General features: G+C 43.4%; 1 protein-coding gene across 1 annotated transcript in view; it reads left to right on the top strand.

Annotated features, from left to right (window-relative positions):
- The first annotated feature begins 10,431 nt into the window (after window positions 1-10,431).
- The window catches only part of CRY1 (cryptochrome circadian regulator 1), a 92,054-nt gene continuing 83,719 nt past the window's right edge, over window positions 10,432-18,766 (top strand). Inside the window, exon 1 of the mRNA XM_032836537.1 lies at window positions 10,432-11,286. Within this exon, the coding sequence (XP_032692428.1) occupies window positions 11,129-11,286 (158 nt within the window). The 5' untranslated portion in view covers window positions 10,432-11,128. The remainder of the gene's footprint in view (window positions 11,287-18,766) is intronic.

Genomic DNA, 18,766 nt, shown 5'->3' with positions numbered 1-18,766 from the left:
CCCTTGTCCCTGCCTGCCTTTCTTTCAACTATCCTTCACCACCACTGGCCGAACTCTCTGGAAGCCAGAGGGACAGGAACGGAAAAGGTGGTTCGCTGAAATTCAGAACCAAGCATGTGACAGTGCACATGGATCTAAGAGGAGATGCAGGGGCATCTGTGTGGCTCATTCAGTTAAGTGGCTACTTTAGCTCAGATTATGATTCCAGGTTCCTGGGATAGAGCCCTGCATCAGCCTCCCTGCTCAGCGGGGTGTCCGTGTCTTCCTCTACCCGTCCTCCCTACTTGTGCTCTCTCTCTTTCATGCTCTCTCTCACTCTCTCATATAAATTAAAATCTTTAAGAAAAATAAGAGGAAAAGCACTTGATGAGTACTGATGCTATTATTATTGTTACCAATATTATTTTTTTCTCATTTCAAAATGTCTTGTTTATCCTTGATAAAAGTCTCCTTAGCATTAGCCTTCCATTTATCAGTAATTACTAGAATTTCTTTGGGGCTTACATGTGGTGTTGCAGTTACCACTGTTGTTCAAGAGCAAAAATTCGGCCCAGTGACTATGAAGATCTTTCTTAAGCCATTCCGGGATTGATGGCATCCCACCTAAGGAGCAGTGGGGATGTCTGTGGATTTGTATGAAATGGAGGGTTTTGATAGGAAGGAGGGTGGGACCAGAAAGTTATTAGCAAAAGAAAAGAAAGGATTGTTTCAGGCAAGGTCACCTTTCCTTAGGCAGAAAGCCAGGGGATTTTATAAGGTGATGACCCTCAAGCTTCCTTTGGTGGGGGCAGGGGGTTGACTGATGATCTCCTCGGTGCTGATAAGAAAACGCATGACTCTCCACTGTAGGTATACATTTCTGGAGGTTGAAACTGCAATTAGGTTAGGAATTAAGCCCTGGGTTTGGTGACTTGGGCTGATGGATGCCATTTTGGGCCAAATGTTTCTGTACAACATGGCAGCTCCACGGGGGACAGAGGGCCCCGCTTGCTCACTCTTGTATCTCCGTTGCTTAGAACAGGGTCTGGAAGAGGTAGTTAGGCACGAGAGAGGAGGGATAAAGCAGATGCTGGTCACCCCCAAGATTAACAGCGACACCTTCAGAGCCTGGGCTGGGGAGTGATCTCAAGTTTTTGTGTTAAAATGCCAAGGGCAATGTCCTCATTTTCCTGGGCATAAAATTGGACAGTGTTGGCTGGATTGGGTTAGACCAATAACAGTGGCCCTGCTTAAGAGGCTCGTTATTTATTATTATTTTTTAAATATTCTATCTATCTATCTGAGAGATGGGGGGGGGGAGCATAGAGGGAGAGAAACAGGGAGAAGGAGATGCCCACTGAGCAGAGGCGGACCCTGAGATCATGACCCCAATGATATCATGACCCAAACCGAAGGCAGACCCTCAACCGATTGAGCCACCCAGGTGCCCTGAAGAGGCTCTTTAAATCGTCCATGGCTGACTGTTGTGAAGGTCCCCAATTAAGGGGAGTGGAGTCTAATCTGCCTCTTAGAGCCCTATGAAGAGGTTGGGCAAAAAAGTCCATGGCTGGGAATCCAGACTCTGCAGTAGCCTGTTAGACCCATGCAGGCCCGCCGCTGCTTACCGGAGGTAGGTATGGATGGGTTCATTATGGCTCGCTTCCGTTCTGGGGAAGGACTGTGTCTCCCAGAGGTTATGATTACTCCCAGGTAGGACACCTGCTGCTGTATCCACTGAGATTTGGATTTGGATACATCGAAACTTTTTTGCCAAAAAGTTTAGGGTTTGGACAGTATGTTGGATAGCCAGCTCTTGAGTGGGGAGCAAAACATTCCCATGTTAGAGGATAGATCCCCCCCTCAAGTTGTAAGTCTTGTAAATCCTTAGAGAGGGCTTGGCCAGAGTGATGGGGTGATCCCTGAATCCCTGTGGGGGTACCGTCCACGTAAGTTGTTGGGTAGGCACACAAGGGTTTCCATTCAAATGCAAACAGAAACTGGGATTGTTGAGCCAATGGGATGCAAAAGAAAGCATCTTTAATATCCAGGACCATAAACCATAGACTGTTAGAAGGAATGGGGCCGTGGATGACATACAGATTTGGCACAGTTGGGTGTAGGGGTATAACAGCTTCATCAATGGCTCATAAGTCTTGGACTAGGCGATAACTATTTTCCTTCTTTTAACTGCTAGGATGGGAGTGTTGCAGGGTGAGCTTGTGGGGAGTAGAAGTCCATGATTATGGGCTGTGGACCCTGTTTAGCTTCAGGTTTGGGAGGGTGTTGTTTTTTGTGAGGGTCGTAATGGGGGTCCTTAGGTTGAACCATAATGGGTGTGGTTGACATTCCTCTTCCAGGGATTCCCTGATCCCAGATGTCTGGGTTGACTAGGGAATCCCAGCCTTTTAGTATTTGTGTTGGAATGGGTAAAGGTGATGTTAAAAGAACCTTAGCAGGTTCCAAAGACAGTTTTCTGTATAAGGCCTGAAAATGACTCCAGCCCTCCATTTTTGTAAAAATGCTAGTAAAGGGCGGGGACATTCAGGCACAGTTAGGGAGCTATGGGTAAATGCTTGTCCCTCCCACATGTAGAACAGGGGATCAGTGCATTGTTGATGGCTGGTAGGCCAGACACTCCCATGATGGTGTAACTTTTAGAGGAGTGGGTTCCAGAGAAGTAAGTCCAGACCAAATAGGTGCCCCCAGTATCAAGTAGGAACATAGCTGGGCTACCTGCCACATCCCTTTGCACCCTCAGCTCCAGTCCAGTGATGGACTTGATCCTTGAAGGTGGCAGGCTGGAGGAGGCCTTTTCTTTCTTGGGCAATCATCTGGAAGGCTACTGGTGGTTCTTGCTCCCTGCCTTTCCCAGGTCAAGGGACAGAGAGCAGCCCAGTGCCCATGTTGACCATATTTGTAACAGGCAGTTGAGGGAGGGTTGTGTTTATTAGGGCATCCTTGTGCCCAATGCCCTGTTGTCATCAGCAGATGCCACCTGGATCTGAAGGGACCATGTGAGAGAGACATTAGTAACCATCTCTGCAGAGATGCAGAGGCCAGAGTATGGTTAGACAGCTGAGGGCTCCCAAAATGTGGGTCCCACTGCTTGAGGCCATATATGGCTCCCAGGAAGTGAGAGGAAAACTCCAAGAATGACTAGGATGGATTTTCTGCTGACTTGGCAGAGCATGACAGGTAAAATTAAGTTGATTTATTATTTTTTAAAAAAGATTTAATTTATCTATTTGAGAGAGAGAGAGAGAAATAAAGAGCACTAGAGAGGGGAGGGGCAGAGGGAGAGGGAGAAGCGAGTTCCTCCCTGAGCAGGGACCCCAACCTGGGGCTTAATCCCAGGACCCAGTATCATGACCTGAGCTGAAGGCAGATGCTTAACTGACTGAGCCACCCAGGCCCCCCGTAAGCTAATTTATTTTATTTTATTTTTAAAATATTTTATTTATTTATTTGACAGACCGAGATCACAAGTAGGCAGAGGGGCAGGCAGAGAGAGAGGAGGAAGCAGGCTCCCTGCTGAGCAGAGAGCCTGATGTGGGGCTCGATCCCAAGACCCTGGGATAATAAACCGAGCAGAAGGCAGAGGCTTTAACCCACTGAGCCACCCAGGCACCCCTAAGCTAATTTATAAAAAATGATCTTTGTGAACTGAGAGTCACTACAGCTAAGTAAGAATTAGAAAGAGCTTGCTTGAGGTGTGGTTAGGTTTTGAAGACTGGAGGAAATGTGAGCATGGGAGTCAGGGTGGGGGACTGCTGGAAACTGGATACAGTTTGCTCTGTAGGTCAAGGTCCCATTGAAACCTGGGAAGGGAAAGTGACTTACAAGCTCTTCTGCTACAAGGGTTTCTGATATGCAAATTAGTCTGTCTGTGATTGGTTAATAGGGAAATGATGTCGGAAAAAGGCAAAAGTTGTGTTGATTCATTTGCAGTTTTACCCAATAGCTTAATGTTTTGTTCCACTAAGTAACAACAGCTGAATGTCAAAGTGGGTGCTCACCGCTGAACACAGAGAGCTGCCTAGCTGCGGAGGGATACAGTGCTGTGTAGAATACCCGTAATTCATCCTGTATTACTCTCTTCTTGTGATCTGGCCATGTCCTCTGTCTTAGAGTTGGAATCCTACCTGATCTTTATTTATGGAATTAATAGCCTCAACCTGTTCTTACACCCTTTCCATGAAGCTACCTTCATTTTTTAAAGGTAAAGCCCTTTATTATATTACTTATTTCTTTATTGGGGATTGAACTTGTCTTTTTAATTGTACTGCTAATTTTTTAGGATGGTTATTTTTTGTTAATGATGCCGTTATTAAGCTGTATACATTTTAAGGGGTCGGTCTCAACTGAATGTTTTCCACAAACCTTATTGTTTTAACAGTAGCTTTTTTAAAAAAAATTAATATATGATGTATTATTTGCCCCAGGGGTACAGGTCTGTGAATAATCAGGCTTGCACATTTCACAGCATCCACCATAGCACATACCCTCCTCAATGTCCATAACCCAGCCACACTATCCTGCAACCCCCCTCACCCCCCAGCAACCCTCAGTTTGTTTTGTGGGATTAAGAGTCTCTTAAGGTTTGTCTCCCTCCTGGTCCCATCTTAACAGTAGCTCTTGCAGAGTGGTGGTTTTTTTGGATATATTGTATGGATTTGTGTGGAACTGCTTGTACTTTTTGCACTAGCCACCAGGTGGCATGACCAGCCCCAGGCGACTTCTTTGCTTTCCAGGAATTCCTAGAGGTTGGGGGCAGGGAAAGTAAGCAGGCCGGGCAGTAGCTGGTGTCACACCAGCATGTATACATTTCCTCCTCTACCTTGTTCTTTCTTCTTCTGCCTTGAGTTAATAATACTGATCATTTATGAGTATGTTCTCTAGAGAGTTCCTAGCGGTCCTATTTTCTATAGCTAAACTTAGTTTCTGTCTTAATATCTCAACCTACACCCTGGTTGAAAACTGGGTTAGTTTCTTGGTCATTTTAGAATTTTCCTGTCATCCCAACTGAGTCAACTGTGAAAAATCATTTCCTTTCCTCACCTTCCCTTCAGGGTAGCATTTAAGTTCCCAGATGTTTAAGGATCAGCAAGCACATCTTTAGAAGGGAGCATGTGACCTGGCTGTCATTCCTCGCTTGTCTACACTGCCATCTACTGAATGTGTGATCCTGTGCTGGCCTCAGGTGCTGCTGTCTCTCTAGGATGGCATCTGTTGAGATGCCCATGTCCCCATTTGGTTGTCAGCTATAACATTTCTTCCTTCCTTCCTTCCTTCCTTCCTTCTTTCCTTTTTCTTTCTTTCTTTTAAATTTTATTTATTTGAGATAGAGAGGGAGAAAGAGAGATCACACACAGAGGGAGAGGGAGAAGCAGACTCCCCGCTGAGCAGGGAGCCCAAGTCTGGCTCCATCCCAGGACCCTGGGATCATGACCTGAGCTGCAGGCAGATGCTTAACTGACTGAGCCACCCAGGTGCCCCCGGTTATAACTTTTCATGACATTTTGTGTAATACTGTCCCCTCTGTCAAAACCCCTTAGATGGTTTTCTATTTCAGCTAACCTTTGCAGTCCTCTGAGGAAGAAGGAACATGTAGAAAAATCTAGCTGTTCTCTTAGCCAGTTAGGAGGCTTGGCAGGGCTCTCCAGGCCCTCTCTGACCAGTGGCATCCTTCATAGGCTTTTGTGCTGGGCCCCAGTAAAATGATACAGGGACTCCATGAGGGTCAGCCTCCAGATTTCAGATGGGAAATTGGCATAAATGTCTTCTACTCTCAGAACACCCTAAGCTCATCTAGGAATCTGGAGCTAATCCTAGACAAGGATAGGTGAAATACTATCTTCTTCTTTCAGAAAGATCAGTGCATTATTTTCCTTATATATTTTATATATAAGGAGATATATATATATATATATATATATATATATATATATATATTCCTTATTTTCCTTATATACATAGCCCATTTCAGCCTAAAGAATTTTTGTATAGTGTTGGAGAGAGAGGAGGGGAACAACAAATTCTTCCTGATTTACATCTTTATCTAAGCCCTTGAATTTAGAACAAAAACACTGGACTACCTTTGTCCTCAACTTCTGCCCCTCTGAGGCAACAGAGGACTCACATCCAATGATCGGAATGGGGATGATCACAGGACAAAAAAAGATCTGTGGCGTAGAAATGTTGGCTAATATTTCACAATATCATGTTGCCACATTTGTAACTATTTACACTTTCTAAATGCATTTGGGCAACAAAAAGGGGGTAAGACCAACCAAGAAAACTGTTCACAGGTACATCTGTGTGTGGACTCAATTGGTCAACAGATTGTATCAGTCAGTGTCCAATGAGGAGACAAAAACCACACAGTAAAGCCAACAAGGAATGTTTCATAAAAAGAATTATTAATTATCACTGGGAATTTATAATTAATGATAATGGGGCAGGGAGGGGACCATGATGAATACCCCAGGCCTGAGGGAGAGTACCTAAAGAAGGACAAATTTGGAGGAGTGTTAAGGGTTTTTTCCAAGGGTGGGATTCAGACCTCATTGAAGAGGTGTGGTTGTAACTGAATGAGCTGAACATATACTCTACTCCTTCATTATTTGTGTTTTGGTAACATATCCCCAGATCACCTCTGCCAGATGGGGTCATGAGAGACTACAGGTCTTCACTTTAGAGGCTTACACGCTTTTATCAAGGGTGCTCATGAAATGGAAGGGGTATTGATCCAACATTGTTGGTGGTTAAAATGTCCAACAGGACTCTTGGTAGGTGTTTTTGAGCCTGTGTCAGGGTTGTGCTCATAGAGGTCTAGCATTTTTACATAGTAGAAAAAGCTTAGAAATCATCTGTCCAATCCGCTGGTTTTATAGATGAATTAATCAGGCTAAGAAAGCATAAGTGACTAGTTTGAGATCACCAACTAATTACTGGCTAGCTGAGATAATTATCTAGTCTCTTCTTCTTAATCCCATACTCTTTCTACCCCATGATATTGGAGCCAACCAGAACTTCACACATTTCTGACAATGCTCTACCCCTTTAAACGTAAATACTCACTCTGAAAAAGAAGGGGAGTGCTGATATCAATGAGGGATAATATACATAAACAAGGAGTTTGGATTCAGAAACAGTCTTGGTTTTTCATCTTGTTTAACTAGTTGTTTGTATTTCTGAGCTTTAGTGTCTTCATCAGGAAAGCAGGTGTTGGGTCCCCCAAAATTGGGTACCCCAATAATGGGTCCGTGATTAAAGGAGCGAGACTGATACAAAGCAAAGGTCAAGCAAAGCTTTATTTCGCGCCAAGCATCAGGAATCAAACCTACCGACGGTCAAACAGACCAGTCGGGGCCGCCCCTCCAGAGAGGACGACCCCTCCCTGCTTTCCAGACTAACTTTTATAAAGCAAAGGCCATGTCATTGGGCCTGGCCACACATAGGTGGCCAATGAGATTGTAACACACACAGGAAACTCCACAGTGATGCTAGGCGACCAACTGAATTGCATTTTACCCTAGTAGACATTTGATTTAGCCTATCACACCTTGGTTAGGATTGACGCCAAAAGGCTCCCAAAGGGCAGGGACCCATACTCCTTGGTAGCTAGGAGACAGTATGCGCCCCCACTGATTGAATACCTCCGCCTGGCCTGACCCACCCTTGTATTTGGACTTTGTTACCTGGGACTGGTTTCCCGGACTTGCTTTTAAATAAGTTCCCCTGGGGGGGGGCAGGCAAGGTCAATTTAAGCTTTCCAGCAAGATGGCAGTTCAACCGGGGTGGGGCTGCTCTGGCTGAATGGGCCCTTACACAGGCATAAATTAATAAATAATAAGTTGCCTCAGAAGATTATTATGAGGGCTAATAATAACCCAACGTGCGTAGCACATAGTAGGTGCTCAATAAATCACAGCAGTTATAAAATGGTTACTTTTTCCCTGTAATAGATACATTAAAGTAACCACCTGTGTGCTATAAAAACCCTTAGTCTTTGAGGAATGCACAGTTGACAGTACTGACATTTTTATAATAAATCAGTACTTTTCTGTGTAAATGAAAGTTACAAACACACCCACATACAGCTGCCTGTTAGGAAACAAAAAATCCATCTTTATTAAATGAAAAATTGGCAAACTTAAGTCCACTCTACACAAATCAGTATTCTCTCTCCATTTTAATTTCATCTGATTGCTTGAAAACAATTCTTATGTCTTTAGGCATAATCTACTTACTTTAAAACTGCCTAAAATGAAACACGAAACACTGTATTTTAAAAAGTACAATAGACCCTGGAGAGCAAGGCAATCCAAGTGAGGGCACAGCTCTGCGTGCACATCCTATGCATAGAGAATGGATCCTTCAGAGTAGTAATCACTCAAAGCTCATCTCCACTGATAAAAATAACAAATATTTAATACTTTATAGTGAACAAAGGGTTTTCATATATATATAACTTTAAATGCTCTTAAGAAATCAAAGAAGGGATGCTATGCCTTTTTTATGACAATAGAAGCAGGCAGGGTTAGAGAAGACTATCCAGATATTGGCTGACTAGATGATTGAATTTACAGTATTGTTGTATTAGTTTGCTAGAGCTGCTATAACAAAGTTCCACAAAATGAGTGGCTTAGAACAACAGGAATTTATTGTCTCATCATTCTGGAGGCTGGAAATCTGAAATCAAAGTGTTGGGAGGGTCATGCCCCCTCTGAAGGTGCTAGGGAAGGATCTGTTCCAGGTCACTCTCCTAGCTTTGAATTGTTCTTGGCTTATGGTAGCATGACTCCAATCTTCACATGGCATTCCCTTTGTCTGTGAGTCTGTCTCTGTGTCCAAATTTCTAAATTTGTAAGTACACTAGTCATATTGGATTAGGGCCCACCCTAATGACATCATCTTAACTCGATCATCTGCAAAGACCTTATTTCCAAGTAAGGGCACATTCACAGGTACTCAGGGTTATATGAATTTTATTTATTTATTTATTTATTTATTTATTTATTTTTTGGTTATATGAATTTTAGAAGGACACAACTCAACCCGTAATAATTGCCATAACTTCCCTCCTTTTAACCTTGGTGGCAGAGAGCATTCATTCATTCATTCATTCACTCATTCAATGAACATTGCAATGCATATGCATCGGGCTCTAAACTGGGTATTGATGATTCAGAAAACAAGATAGCCACCCTGTCCTTGAGAGGAAATCGGAGACACGTTATTATGATAATAAACACTATTATTGAACACCCACTTCACGCTAGGAATCAAAGTAGGTACTTTTCATTTAATCTTCACCACAGTATGTTAATGTTTCAGAGACACACCTGGAGAGAGGGGTGTACGTCCTAAATCTGCTCTGGATGACAGGGGTATTTTCACAAATTAGGTAGCACGTTCATCTGAGTCTAAAAGGATGTGTAGAAATATACTAGGTAGCTGAAAGGTTGCTATGGTGAATAGCACATTCCAAAGAAGAACATTTTATAAAGGAAAAAATAGCACGTTTGAAGGTTAAGAGATGTATCGTAAATTCCACCGGGGCTGAGATTTTTGCCTATTTCTCTCCTGTGCCTCGGGCACTTTGAGCAGTGCCTGGCTCATTCGGTAATCGCTTAATCAATAAAAGGGCATCACATGTCGATAGGAATGACCTGGCCTGATGCTCACTGTCGCTCTACCACACGAAGGATGAGAAATCACGGCTGACAGGTTGAAGATACATAGATAGAATTAAGGTATTCCAGGTGCCTGGCACCTGCCATGCCCATTATCCCTACTCCCCAGAACGCGTCGGAGGGAACCACACCAAGAGGGCCGGAAGAATGGCGCGGGGTGGGGGTGGGGCGCCAGCTCCACACACTGCAAAGTCGGGCTCTTTAGCTAAAGCTGTACTTAAGCACAAGGCTGGGCTTGAAGTCTAACGAGCTTTCTTCTCTCCTTTCACCCCATCCCGCGCTCATTCCCCGTCGAACTCCCTCGCCGATTACTGGATGGCACCCGGCTGTATCCAGGCCTTCCCGGAACGCCACAGGAGGAATCCCAGAGCGCGCTCCAGATCCCGGGCCGCGCGCTCCGGACCGCCGGCCGCGCCCTCCTTCCCTCTGGAACGCAGCGAGAGCGCACGCGCGCCATCTCAGCCGAGCGCGCGCCCGCGAGCTCCCTGCAGCCCCGTGCTCATCCGGGTCTCAGAGAGCCTCAGCCAATAGGGGATGCTCACGGCCTCCAGAGGCGGGGCTAAGGCTTCCCTCACATGGGGCCTGCGGTCGCCGGGCGAGCTTGTAGGCGACCAGTCGGAGGAGAAAAAGGGCAGAGGAAGGGAGTTTAGAGTCTCAGTGAAGGTCGACGGCTTTGAGACCAAGCAGCTGCCGCGCCCTAGGAGCGACTGAATCACGAGCCGATTCCTCAGTCAGAGCCGCTGTAGTAAACACACTTCAGAAACGTGAGGTGCCGGGGGTCACGTGGGGAGCGCGCGCTCCAATGAGGATCCGGGGGCGGGGCCGAGGCCGCTGACGCGGCGGTGGCAGTGGAGTCACCCGGGCAGCCTCGGGACCGGTCACCGGCCGGCAACCGTCCAGCGGCCTCGACCACCGCCTCCGTGCTCACTGCTCTTCCCCGGCCCGAGAGACAGCGTGGCCGACTGTGGCTGGATCCCCTCTCATCCCTCTCGGTGGCTCGCCTCAGGCGGGCCGTTTTCGCCTCCGGGGCTGCCTCGGTGGGGCGAGGTTTCCGTGACGAACCTCCTGGGGCTGCCGGGGCCGGTCGGGGCCGTCGTGGAGGCTCGGGCTCGTGGAACGTACTCACTCCCCGGGCTCCGAGGCCCTCGAAGCGATGCGCCTCGTGCCGGCGGTTGCTGCGGGCGCCGGCTCCTAAAGGGCGTCACACCCGGACTCCGCTGACGGCAGCCTCCATTCATCTCCCAGCTGCGAGTCCCGCGCCCTCTCCTCCTCCGACCCCCTCCTCGGATTCATTTTTTCCTTTTTTCCCCGTCCGCCGCCCTCTCCCCTCTTCTTGGGTGTGGCGGCTGCCCTGGAAGCAGAGGTGTAGGGTATGAGCCGGCCCTTCCTTCCTTGAGTTTCTCGGTGGGGGAACTGGGCGAGGACACGCCCGCCGCCGCCGCGCCCCCGGGATGGGGGTGAACGCCGTGCACTGGTTCCGAAAGGGGCTCCGGCTTCACGACAACCCCGCCCTGAAGGAGTGCATTCAGGGCGCCAACACCATCCGCTGCGTCTACATCCTCGACCCCTGGTTCGCCGGCTCCTCCAATGTGGGCATCAACAGGTGGCGGTAAGTCGGGTCCCTTGGGAAATGGGGATTTCGGGGCTGAATGAATCAGGACTTGACCTGCAGTCGGCGAATCTGAGAACTCAGACCTGGGACCGCGGTACTCGAGCCATTTTCAGAATTAGAGGTGCCTTGAATAGGAAATAGAATTGATTTAATAGTTCTCTGGCCGGAGAGTCCCGGCAGCCTGGAACACGTTGGCCTTCGTGTGCGAGTTACGTGCCTCTGCGCTAGTGGTAACTCTCCGCTGCGTTTATGGGGAATTCTTAGCGGTGGACTTAAACACCCTCCCGGTTCTCAGTGCCCGGTGGATGGATTGATTTTTCTTGGCCTCTTTGTGGCGTTCGAAAGGATCGCGGCTTTGCGTGTTTACGTTTGTGCGTGTCTAGGTAACTCACAGTGTGCAGAAAACCTTTCATTCAGTACCGGCGCCTCTACATCCACTTTTCTTCCACCTCCGGGTTGCCTAGGAAAAGCAAGGGAAACATCTGTTTTCTCTTTGCTCAGCTCTTCCTCTCAACTCCTCCTTGTGGCTGACTAGAGAAAACACAGTTTTTCTTTCTAGGCAAAGTATAAAGCCTTCTAGGGATCAGAGCACTGAAAAAATTCGAGAAGCTTTATGATCTCTTCCTGAAATCCCAGGCTAGATGATTGTTAGGCCCCCTGGTGGAAATGAAAGCATTTGTTTAACAGATAGCTTATTGATCACTGCTGTATACCAGGCACTGCTTTTAACAGCAGAGATAGCGCAGTGAATGAAACAAAAATTCGTAGCCTTTTCCAGCACATGTTCCAGAAAGTCAAATGTATAGTAGTTGCTGGTGATAAAAGGTGTAGAGAAATACAGAGCAGAGATAGGGGATAAAGAATACAATGGGGTGGGATTATCCTTGCAGGGTTTTTTTTTTTTTAATTTTTTAAAGATTTTTATTTGAGAGAGTGAGCGAGAGTGAGCAGGAGCCTGGGGCAGGAGCAGAGAGAGAAGCAGACTCCCCACTGAGCAGGGAGCCCAACTTGGGGCTCCATACCAGGACCCCAAGATCATGACCTGAGCTGAATGCAGCTCAACAGACTGAGCCACCTAGGTGCCCCTCCTTGCAGTTTTAAATATGGTGATTGGGGAAAACTCAGAGAAGGTAGCAGTTGAACAAACCGATGAAACAGGTAATGGATTGTGGATACTTAGGGGAAAGGCATTTCAGGCTGGGGGAACAGTGAGGGAAAAGGCAGGGAAGTGGAAATGTGTTTAACCTTTGGAAGAAACAGCAAAAGAAGCAATATAAAAGGAGCAAAATAGTGGTGGTAGTAGGTGAGGTCAGAGATACAAAAGGGCCAGACTGAAAAGAGATATATATAAGGCAGTTGTCAAGATTTGAGCTTTTATTCAGAGCAAAGATGGAATGATTGCAGGATTATAAGCAGAGGAGTGGTGTAATCTCTGATCACAGTTCTGGATTGGGAGGAGAAGGTGGACAAGAAACAGGAGGCTGTTGCATTCTTCCAGGTGAGAGATGGTAGTGGCTTGTACCACATTGATAGTGGTGGTTGTAGTGAGAAATAGTCAAATACTGAGTATATTTTGAAGGAAGAATCCATAGTGTTGGGTTCCTGGGTGGCTCAGTTGGTTAAATGACTGCCTTCGGCTCAGGTCATGATCCTGGAGTCCTGGGATCCAGTCCCGCATCATCATCGGGCTTCCTGCTCAGCAGGGAGTCTGCTTCTCCCTCTGACCCTCCCCCCTCTCATGTGGTCTCTCTTGGCAGATTGTATATGTGTATTAGAGAAAGAGAAGGAATTAGGAATTATTTCAGAATTGCTGGTTTGGGGAACTAGGCTAAAGCTGCACATGGCAAAGAAAGTGAAGTCATTTGCAGAAGCCATTAGGAGGGTGATTGGAATTCTCTTTTGGACTCATTAAGTTTGAAATGTTTATTATACATCCAAGTAGAGATGGCTGTTTGACGGATATATCAGGAGTTCAGGAGAGAGTTCCAGATAGGAGGTATAAATTGGAGAGTCATCAGTTTGTAGATAGTATTTAAAGCCGTTTATTCATTCATCCTTTCATTGAACAAATATTTGTCATGCATCTACTACATGCCAGGCATTGTTTTAGGTTCAGGGCATTCAGCATTAGCAAAAATAGCTAAAAAAATCCCTATCCTGTTAAATTTTAGTGGAGTCATGAGACTTTGTGAGAACATAAGGAAGTGAGTGTAGAGAGAAAACAGACCAGGTCCAAGGACAGAGCCTAGGATACTCTAATGTGTAGAAATTGTGGAGCTGTGGAAGAATTAGCACAGGAGACTGAGAAGGAGTATCTAGTAATATGAGAAGAAAACCCAGAAGAGTATGGTGTCTTAGAGGCCAAGTAAAGAAAGTATTTCCAAGAGCTTGCTTTACCTATGTCAGGTGTTGCCGATAGGTCAAGCGAGATGAGGACTAAAAATTAAGAATCTTATTTAGGATTTTGAGGTCATTTATAGTCTTGACTAGAGTGGTTTTGGTAGTGTCAGAGGCAGAGCCTTTCTGGAATGGCGAAGAGGCTGAGAGGAGAGAATTTGGGGGACAACTTCTACAGATAGCTCTTTTAGGGAATTTTGATAGAAGGGGATCAGAAAAATGATGAGGGGCCTGGATTGGAATGTGAACTCAAGAGAGGATTTTTTTTTTTTTTTTGAAGATTGGCAAAATTACAGAATGTTTGTGTGCTGATGGGAATGATATAACAACCATATATGAAAGCACTCAGTTAGCAGAATTGATGTCATTAACGTAGATTCTGGGAAAAGATAAATGTAATATATTTTAATGTATTAATAAATATCTTAAAATAATATAGTAATTTTTTCATAAAACTGTTAAAGAGGATTAGGTTAGGTAACAAATGTAAAATGCTTAAAATGTGACTGGTAAGTGTTTTTTTTTTTTTTTTATTTGCTACTAAATTGAAAGCCCTAGGTGAATAATATCTAGTTACATGTTTGCAGTCAGTTTCTTCTCAGAGCATTTGGTAAGTTTATAAAATCTAGACTATAAGCTTCTGTAGGATAGGGGTTATATGTTATCTTTATATACCCAGAAACTCACATTGTCAAATGAGTGAAATAAAGCTTGTAAGGACAGTAGGAGTAATCCCATATTTTCCTTTTTAAAAGATTATTTTTAACTACTAAGTATTGCCCTCTCTGAAAGATGGGTAAAGATGTAAATAATGAATAGAGAGACTTTTTTCTTTTACTAAAGAATAAGTTATAAAAAGGTAGGGACAGTGTTTTATTTAGTCTCTTTTTACAGCACTGAATTCCATGCTTTTTATATAGTTGTAGCTCAGTTGCTGTTCATTGAATGAGATGACATCCAGAAGTCAGTTATTTCATACTTAAAAAACTATTCATTTCCTTATTGACCATAGGATAATGTGCAGTCTCCTTAGTTGGCATTCAGGCTATCTGGTGGGTTTCTACCTTCTTACCTTCATGCCATTTTCTTTAGTCAACAGAATTTCCTAGATTTTTGGATTGGATTTAACGAAGTTTATTTTACCTTAGTAAATTAACAAAACTACCTTTTTTTGTTTTTTGTTTTTGTTTTTTTAAGTAGGCTCCATGCCCAGCATGAAGCCCAGTGCAGGGCTTGAACTCACAACCCTGAGATCAAGACCTCAGTTGAGATCAAGAGTCAGACACACAACTAACTGAGCCACCCAGGCACCCCCCAAAATTACCTTTCAACACTGCCATCATTTCATTTAAAAAGGATGCTTTAACATTTAAAAAAAGAAAATTCGAAGGACATTTTTGGAGAGTAAAGGACAGTCCTTTGACTTGAATAAATTAAGCTTTATGAAAATTCACTTTGCCTCATCAGTGAAAATATCTTGAATTTGTCATATTTGGGATTGAGTGATTCAAAATGTTTCAGTTCCGGCTCAGTTGGTAGAGCGTGCCACTCTTGATCTCAAGGTTGTGAGTTCAAGCCCCACTTTGGGGGTGGAGCCTACTTAAGAAAAAAATTTCATTTCCATCCCTTCCTTATCTCTTATTCAAATTATACCACACAAAAACTTATATATGAATGTAAATAGGACTATTATTTTAATAATTTACTGTTATTCATAATAGTCAAAGGGTAGAAACAATCCGAATGGCCATCTACTGATGAATGGTTAAAATATGTTATATCCATACAATGGAGTAATAGTCAATCATAAAAAGAAATGAAGTACTGATACAACATGGATTAACCTTAAAAACATTATGCTATGTGAAGAAGCCAGTCTCAGAATTTCACAAATGATTTGATTACATTTCTATGAAATGTCTAGAATAGGCAAATATGTAGAGACAGAAAGTAGATTAGTGGCTTCTTAGGGCTAACTGGGTTAGTTGGGAGGTGGTAGCTAAGGGTCATAGGGTTTCTTTTTGAGGTGATGAAACTGTTCTAGAAGGTGATGGTTGCACAACTCTTTGAATAAACTAAAAAAAAGTAGAATTATACACTTAAAAATCTACCCACCCCTTTGAGGTCCAGTCCACATGCTGCCTTTTCCATAATACATTTTTTATCATGTTGTCTGGATTTCATAGTCTTGTGAACTCTTACGTCATTTTTTGGTATTGCTTCCCATATCACCATTAAATACCATTAAAAAGAAGTAAATACTTCTTTAATTTGTAAATATTGATATAGTCCTCATATATTCATTTCTCCTTCATTTAACAGATTGCAATTCTTTTTCCTGAAGAGAAGGTACCATTTCATTCAAACACAAATTTATTTTTCATTCATATTTATGGCAGGCACTATTTTGTTACTGGAGATACAACAGTGAATAAGAGAAGGCCCCTCCCCTTGAGATCCTTCTAGTCTAGGAGGACAAACAGGCAATAAAACAAATAGAATATGTCAGGTGGTGGTAAGTATAATGGAGAGAAATAAAGCAGAGTGTGAGAACAGAGACCTAAAGAAAGGGAGGTAACAAGGCTCTACAGATATTTGGGGAAAGAGCTCTCTCTGTGTTCACAGTGTCCTGTACAAGTAGATATTTGATAAATATTCTTAAAATTTTCTTTGTTAAGTCTAGCATTTAGGAATGTGAGAGTTACTTCATTTAACTTTGATGCTAATGTGTATCTTAAACTTGTAATTCAGAGAAATAATTTTTAGTGAAGAAATTATTTTTGATATTTAAATTCAACGTGTTTAAAACACAGTTGACATTATCACATGTAGATTCTCTTAATTTTCAGTAACCAAATCTATAAATGTACCTACATCCTTACCCATTCTTTCCTTCTATAATCTGATTTCAGTAGAAGAGATATTGCTTTCCTTATTCAAAACCAGTCTTTTCAGCTATACCCCATTTTAAACTTATGTTTTTAACAACTTTATTGGGGTATAGTTGACAAATTTGTATATATTCAAGGTGTTCTGCATGATGTTTTCCCACACACACACACTGTCACTCTCATTTTGATGATTTATTCTCTTATCCTTTCTTTAACCTCTTTTTGGTTTATTCCAGTCAGCACTTAAACATGCATAAGTCCCAGTTCTGTAAGAACAAGAAAACCAACAGGGGAAAAAACCTACCCTTGAGTATGTTCTTCTCCTGTAACTCTGTTTCTCAGTTTATTTATATAGCCAAACTTAATGAACAAGATGTCTAATATTGGCTGACTTCATTTCTTTATCTTCTGCTTACCCTTCTTCAATCCACTCCTAGTCTGGGTTCCACTGCATCTACTCCACCAAGACAGTATTCATCCAAAGGCTACTTTTAAACTTTTCATTCCTTGACTTTTTACCATGTTTGACACTTTTGACCATACTTTCTTCTTCTTCCCCTTGCATTGGTTAGAGGGCCCTCCTCTTGTTTTTGTTTTTTGTTTTTTGTTTTTTTTCTGCCAAGCTATTAGTGTTCTTCCTTTACTTGTCTTTTTCTGTTCAGCTCTTAAATGCCCCTCAGGTCTCTGATCACCCTTTTTTACATTTTACATAATTCCTAGGCAGTCTTATCTCTTCAGAAAGTCAGTTAGCATCTGTTTGCTCAGAATTCAAATCAGCATCTTCAGCTCATATCTCTCTCCTGATCCCCAGATATGCATCCACTATATATAGATTCCCTATTTGAATGTATTATAGGGTCACCTGGGTGGTTCGGTCATTAAGTGGCTGCCATTGGCTCAGGTCATGATCCCAGGGTCCTGGGATCCCACATCAGGCTCCCTGTTCAGTGGGGAGCCTGCTTCTCCTGCTCCTACTCCTCCTGCCTATGTTTCCTCTCTCACTGTGTCTCTCTCTGTCAAATAGATAGATAAAAATCTTTTTAAAATGTATGTATTACATTACCTTAAACTCACCTTGTTCAAAACAGAGATCATCAGGGCACCTAGGTGGCTCAGTTGGTTAAGTATCAGAGTCTTGATTTTTGGTTCAGGTCATGATCTCAGGGTTGTGAGTTGAAGCTCTGTGTCAGGCCCCATGCTGGGTGTGGAGGAGATTTTTTTCTCTCCCACCTCCTCTGGCCCACCCCCAACCCCCTCTCTAAAAAAATTAAAAACCACAAAGATCATCTTCTCTATTATCTCTATTTCAAAAACAAAGGACTTTTCCTGTGTGTCCTATCTTCATAAATAATAACACCATTTGACCAGTTGCTCAATTATATATTACTTCATTTAACAAATATTGAGTTTGTACTATGTGCCAACCACTTTGTTAATTTCTGTGGGTAAATGGAAGTCAGATAATTTCTCTGCCCTCAGAAGGTTTACAGTATAAAGAGGGATTTATTCAGAAATAAAATAACCACAGAAGTACATTCTTCTGTCTCCACTGTCAGTTTAGCCCATACCACCATCCTTTTGGCTAGATTATTTGAGTGGTTTATGAACCATTGTCCCCCTTGCCCTTCTCTAATTCATTCTGTATACAGCAACCAGAGTGATCCCTTGAAATTGCTTATCTGTTCATGTCCTTTACTCTTTTAAATCCTTCACTGACATTTCTTTACCTTTGGGTTAAAGTTCAAAAGCTGTAGCATAGTTTAAAATCCCTGTGTAATCTAGTCCTTTGCTTCTTTTTCTAGCCTTAGAGGATTTCTTCACTGAGGCATATGAACTGAGGCTTGAAGTATGAGATGAATCTTAATAAACACAGAATAGAGGGAAGGAATTCCATCGAGGATGAGGGGCGAAAGTTTCAGGCTAAGGAAATAACATGAAGGAAGGCACAGTATTCTGATACTGGTATAGATGTTGGTGTAACTGAGTCATATGGTGCATGAAAAGACAGGAGGTATTGTTTAGTACTTTGGATGGTTTTGCCTGACTCAAAAAGGCTTAAGCAGAAAGAGAGTTTATTGGTAAATATAATTGAACAGCCCAAGGGAACGTGGCTCCAGACATGGGTTAGTGCTAGGGCTCAGAAGATGTCATCAGGACCAAATTTCCCTCTTTGCATCTCCAAACTTCAC

The sequence above is a fragment of the Lontra canadensis genome, unplaced genomic scaffold (genome assembly GCF_010015895.1).
Source record: "Lontra canadensis isolate GAN:19392208 unplaced genomic scaffold, GSC_riverotter_1.0 scaffold93, whole genome shotgun sequence".
NCBI classification, from domain to species: domain Eukaryota; kingdom Metazoa; phylum Chordata; class Mammalia; order Carnivora; family Mustelidae; genus Lontra; species Lontra canadensis.
This window is presented reverse-complemented; position numbering and strand designations above follow the sequence as displayed.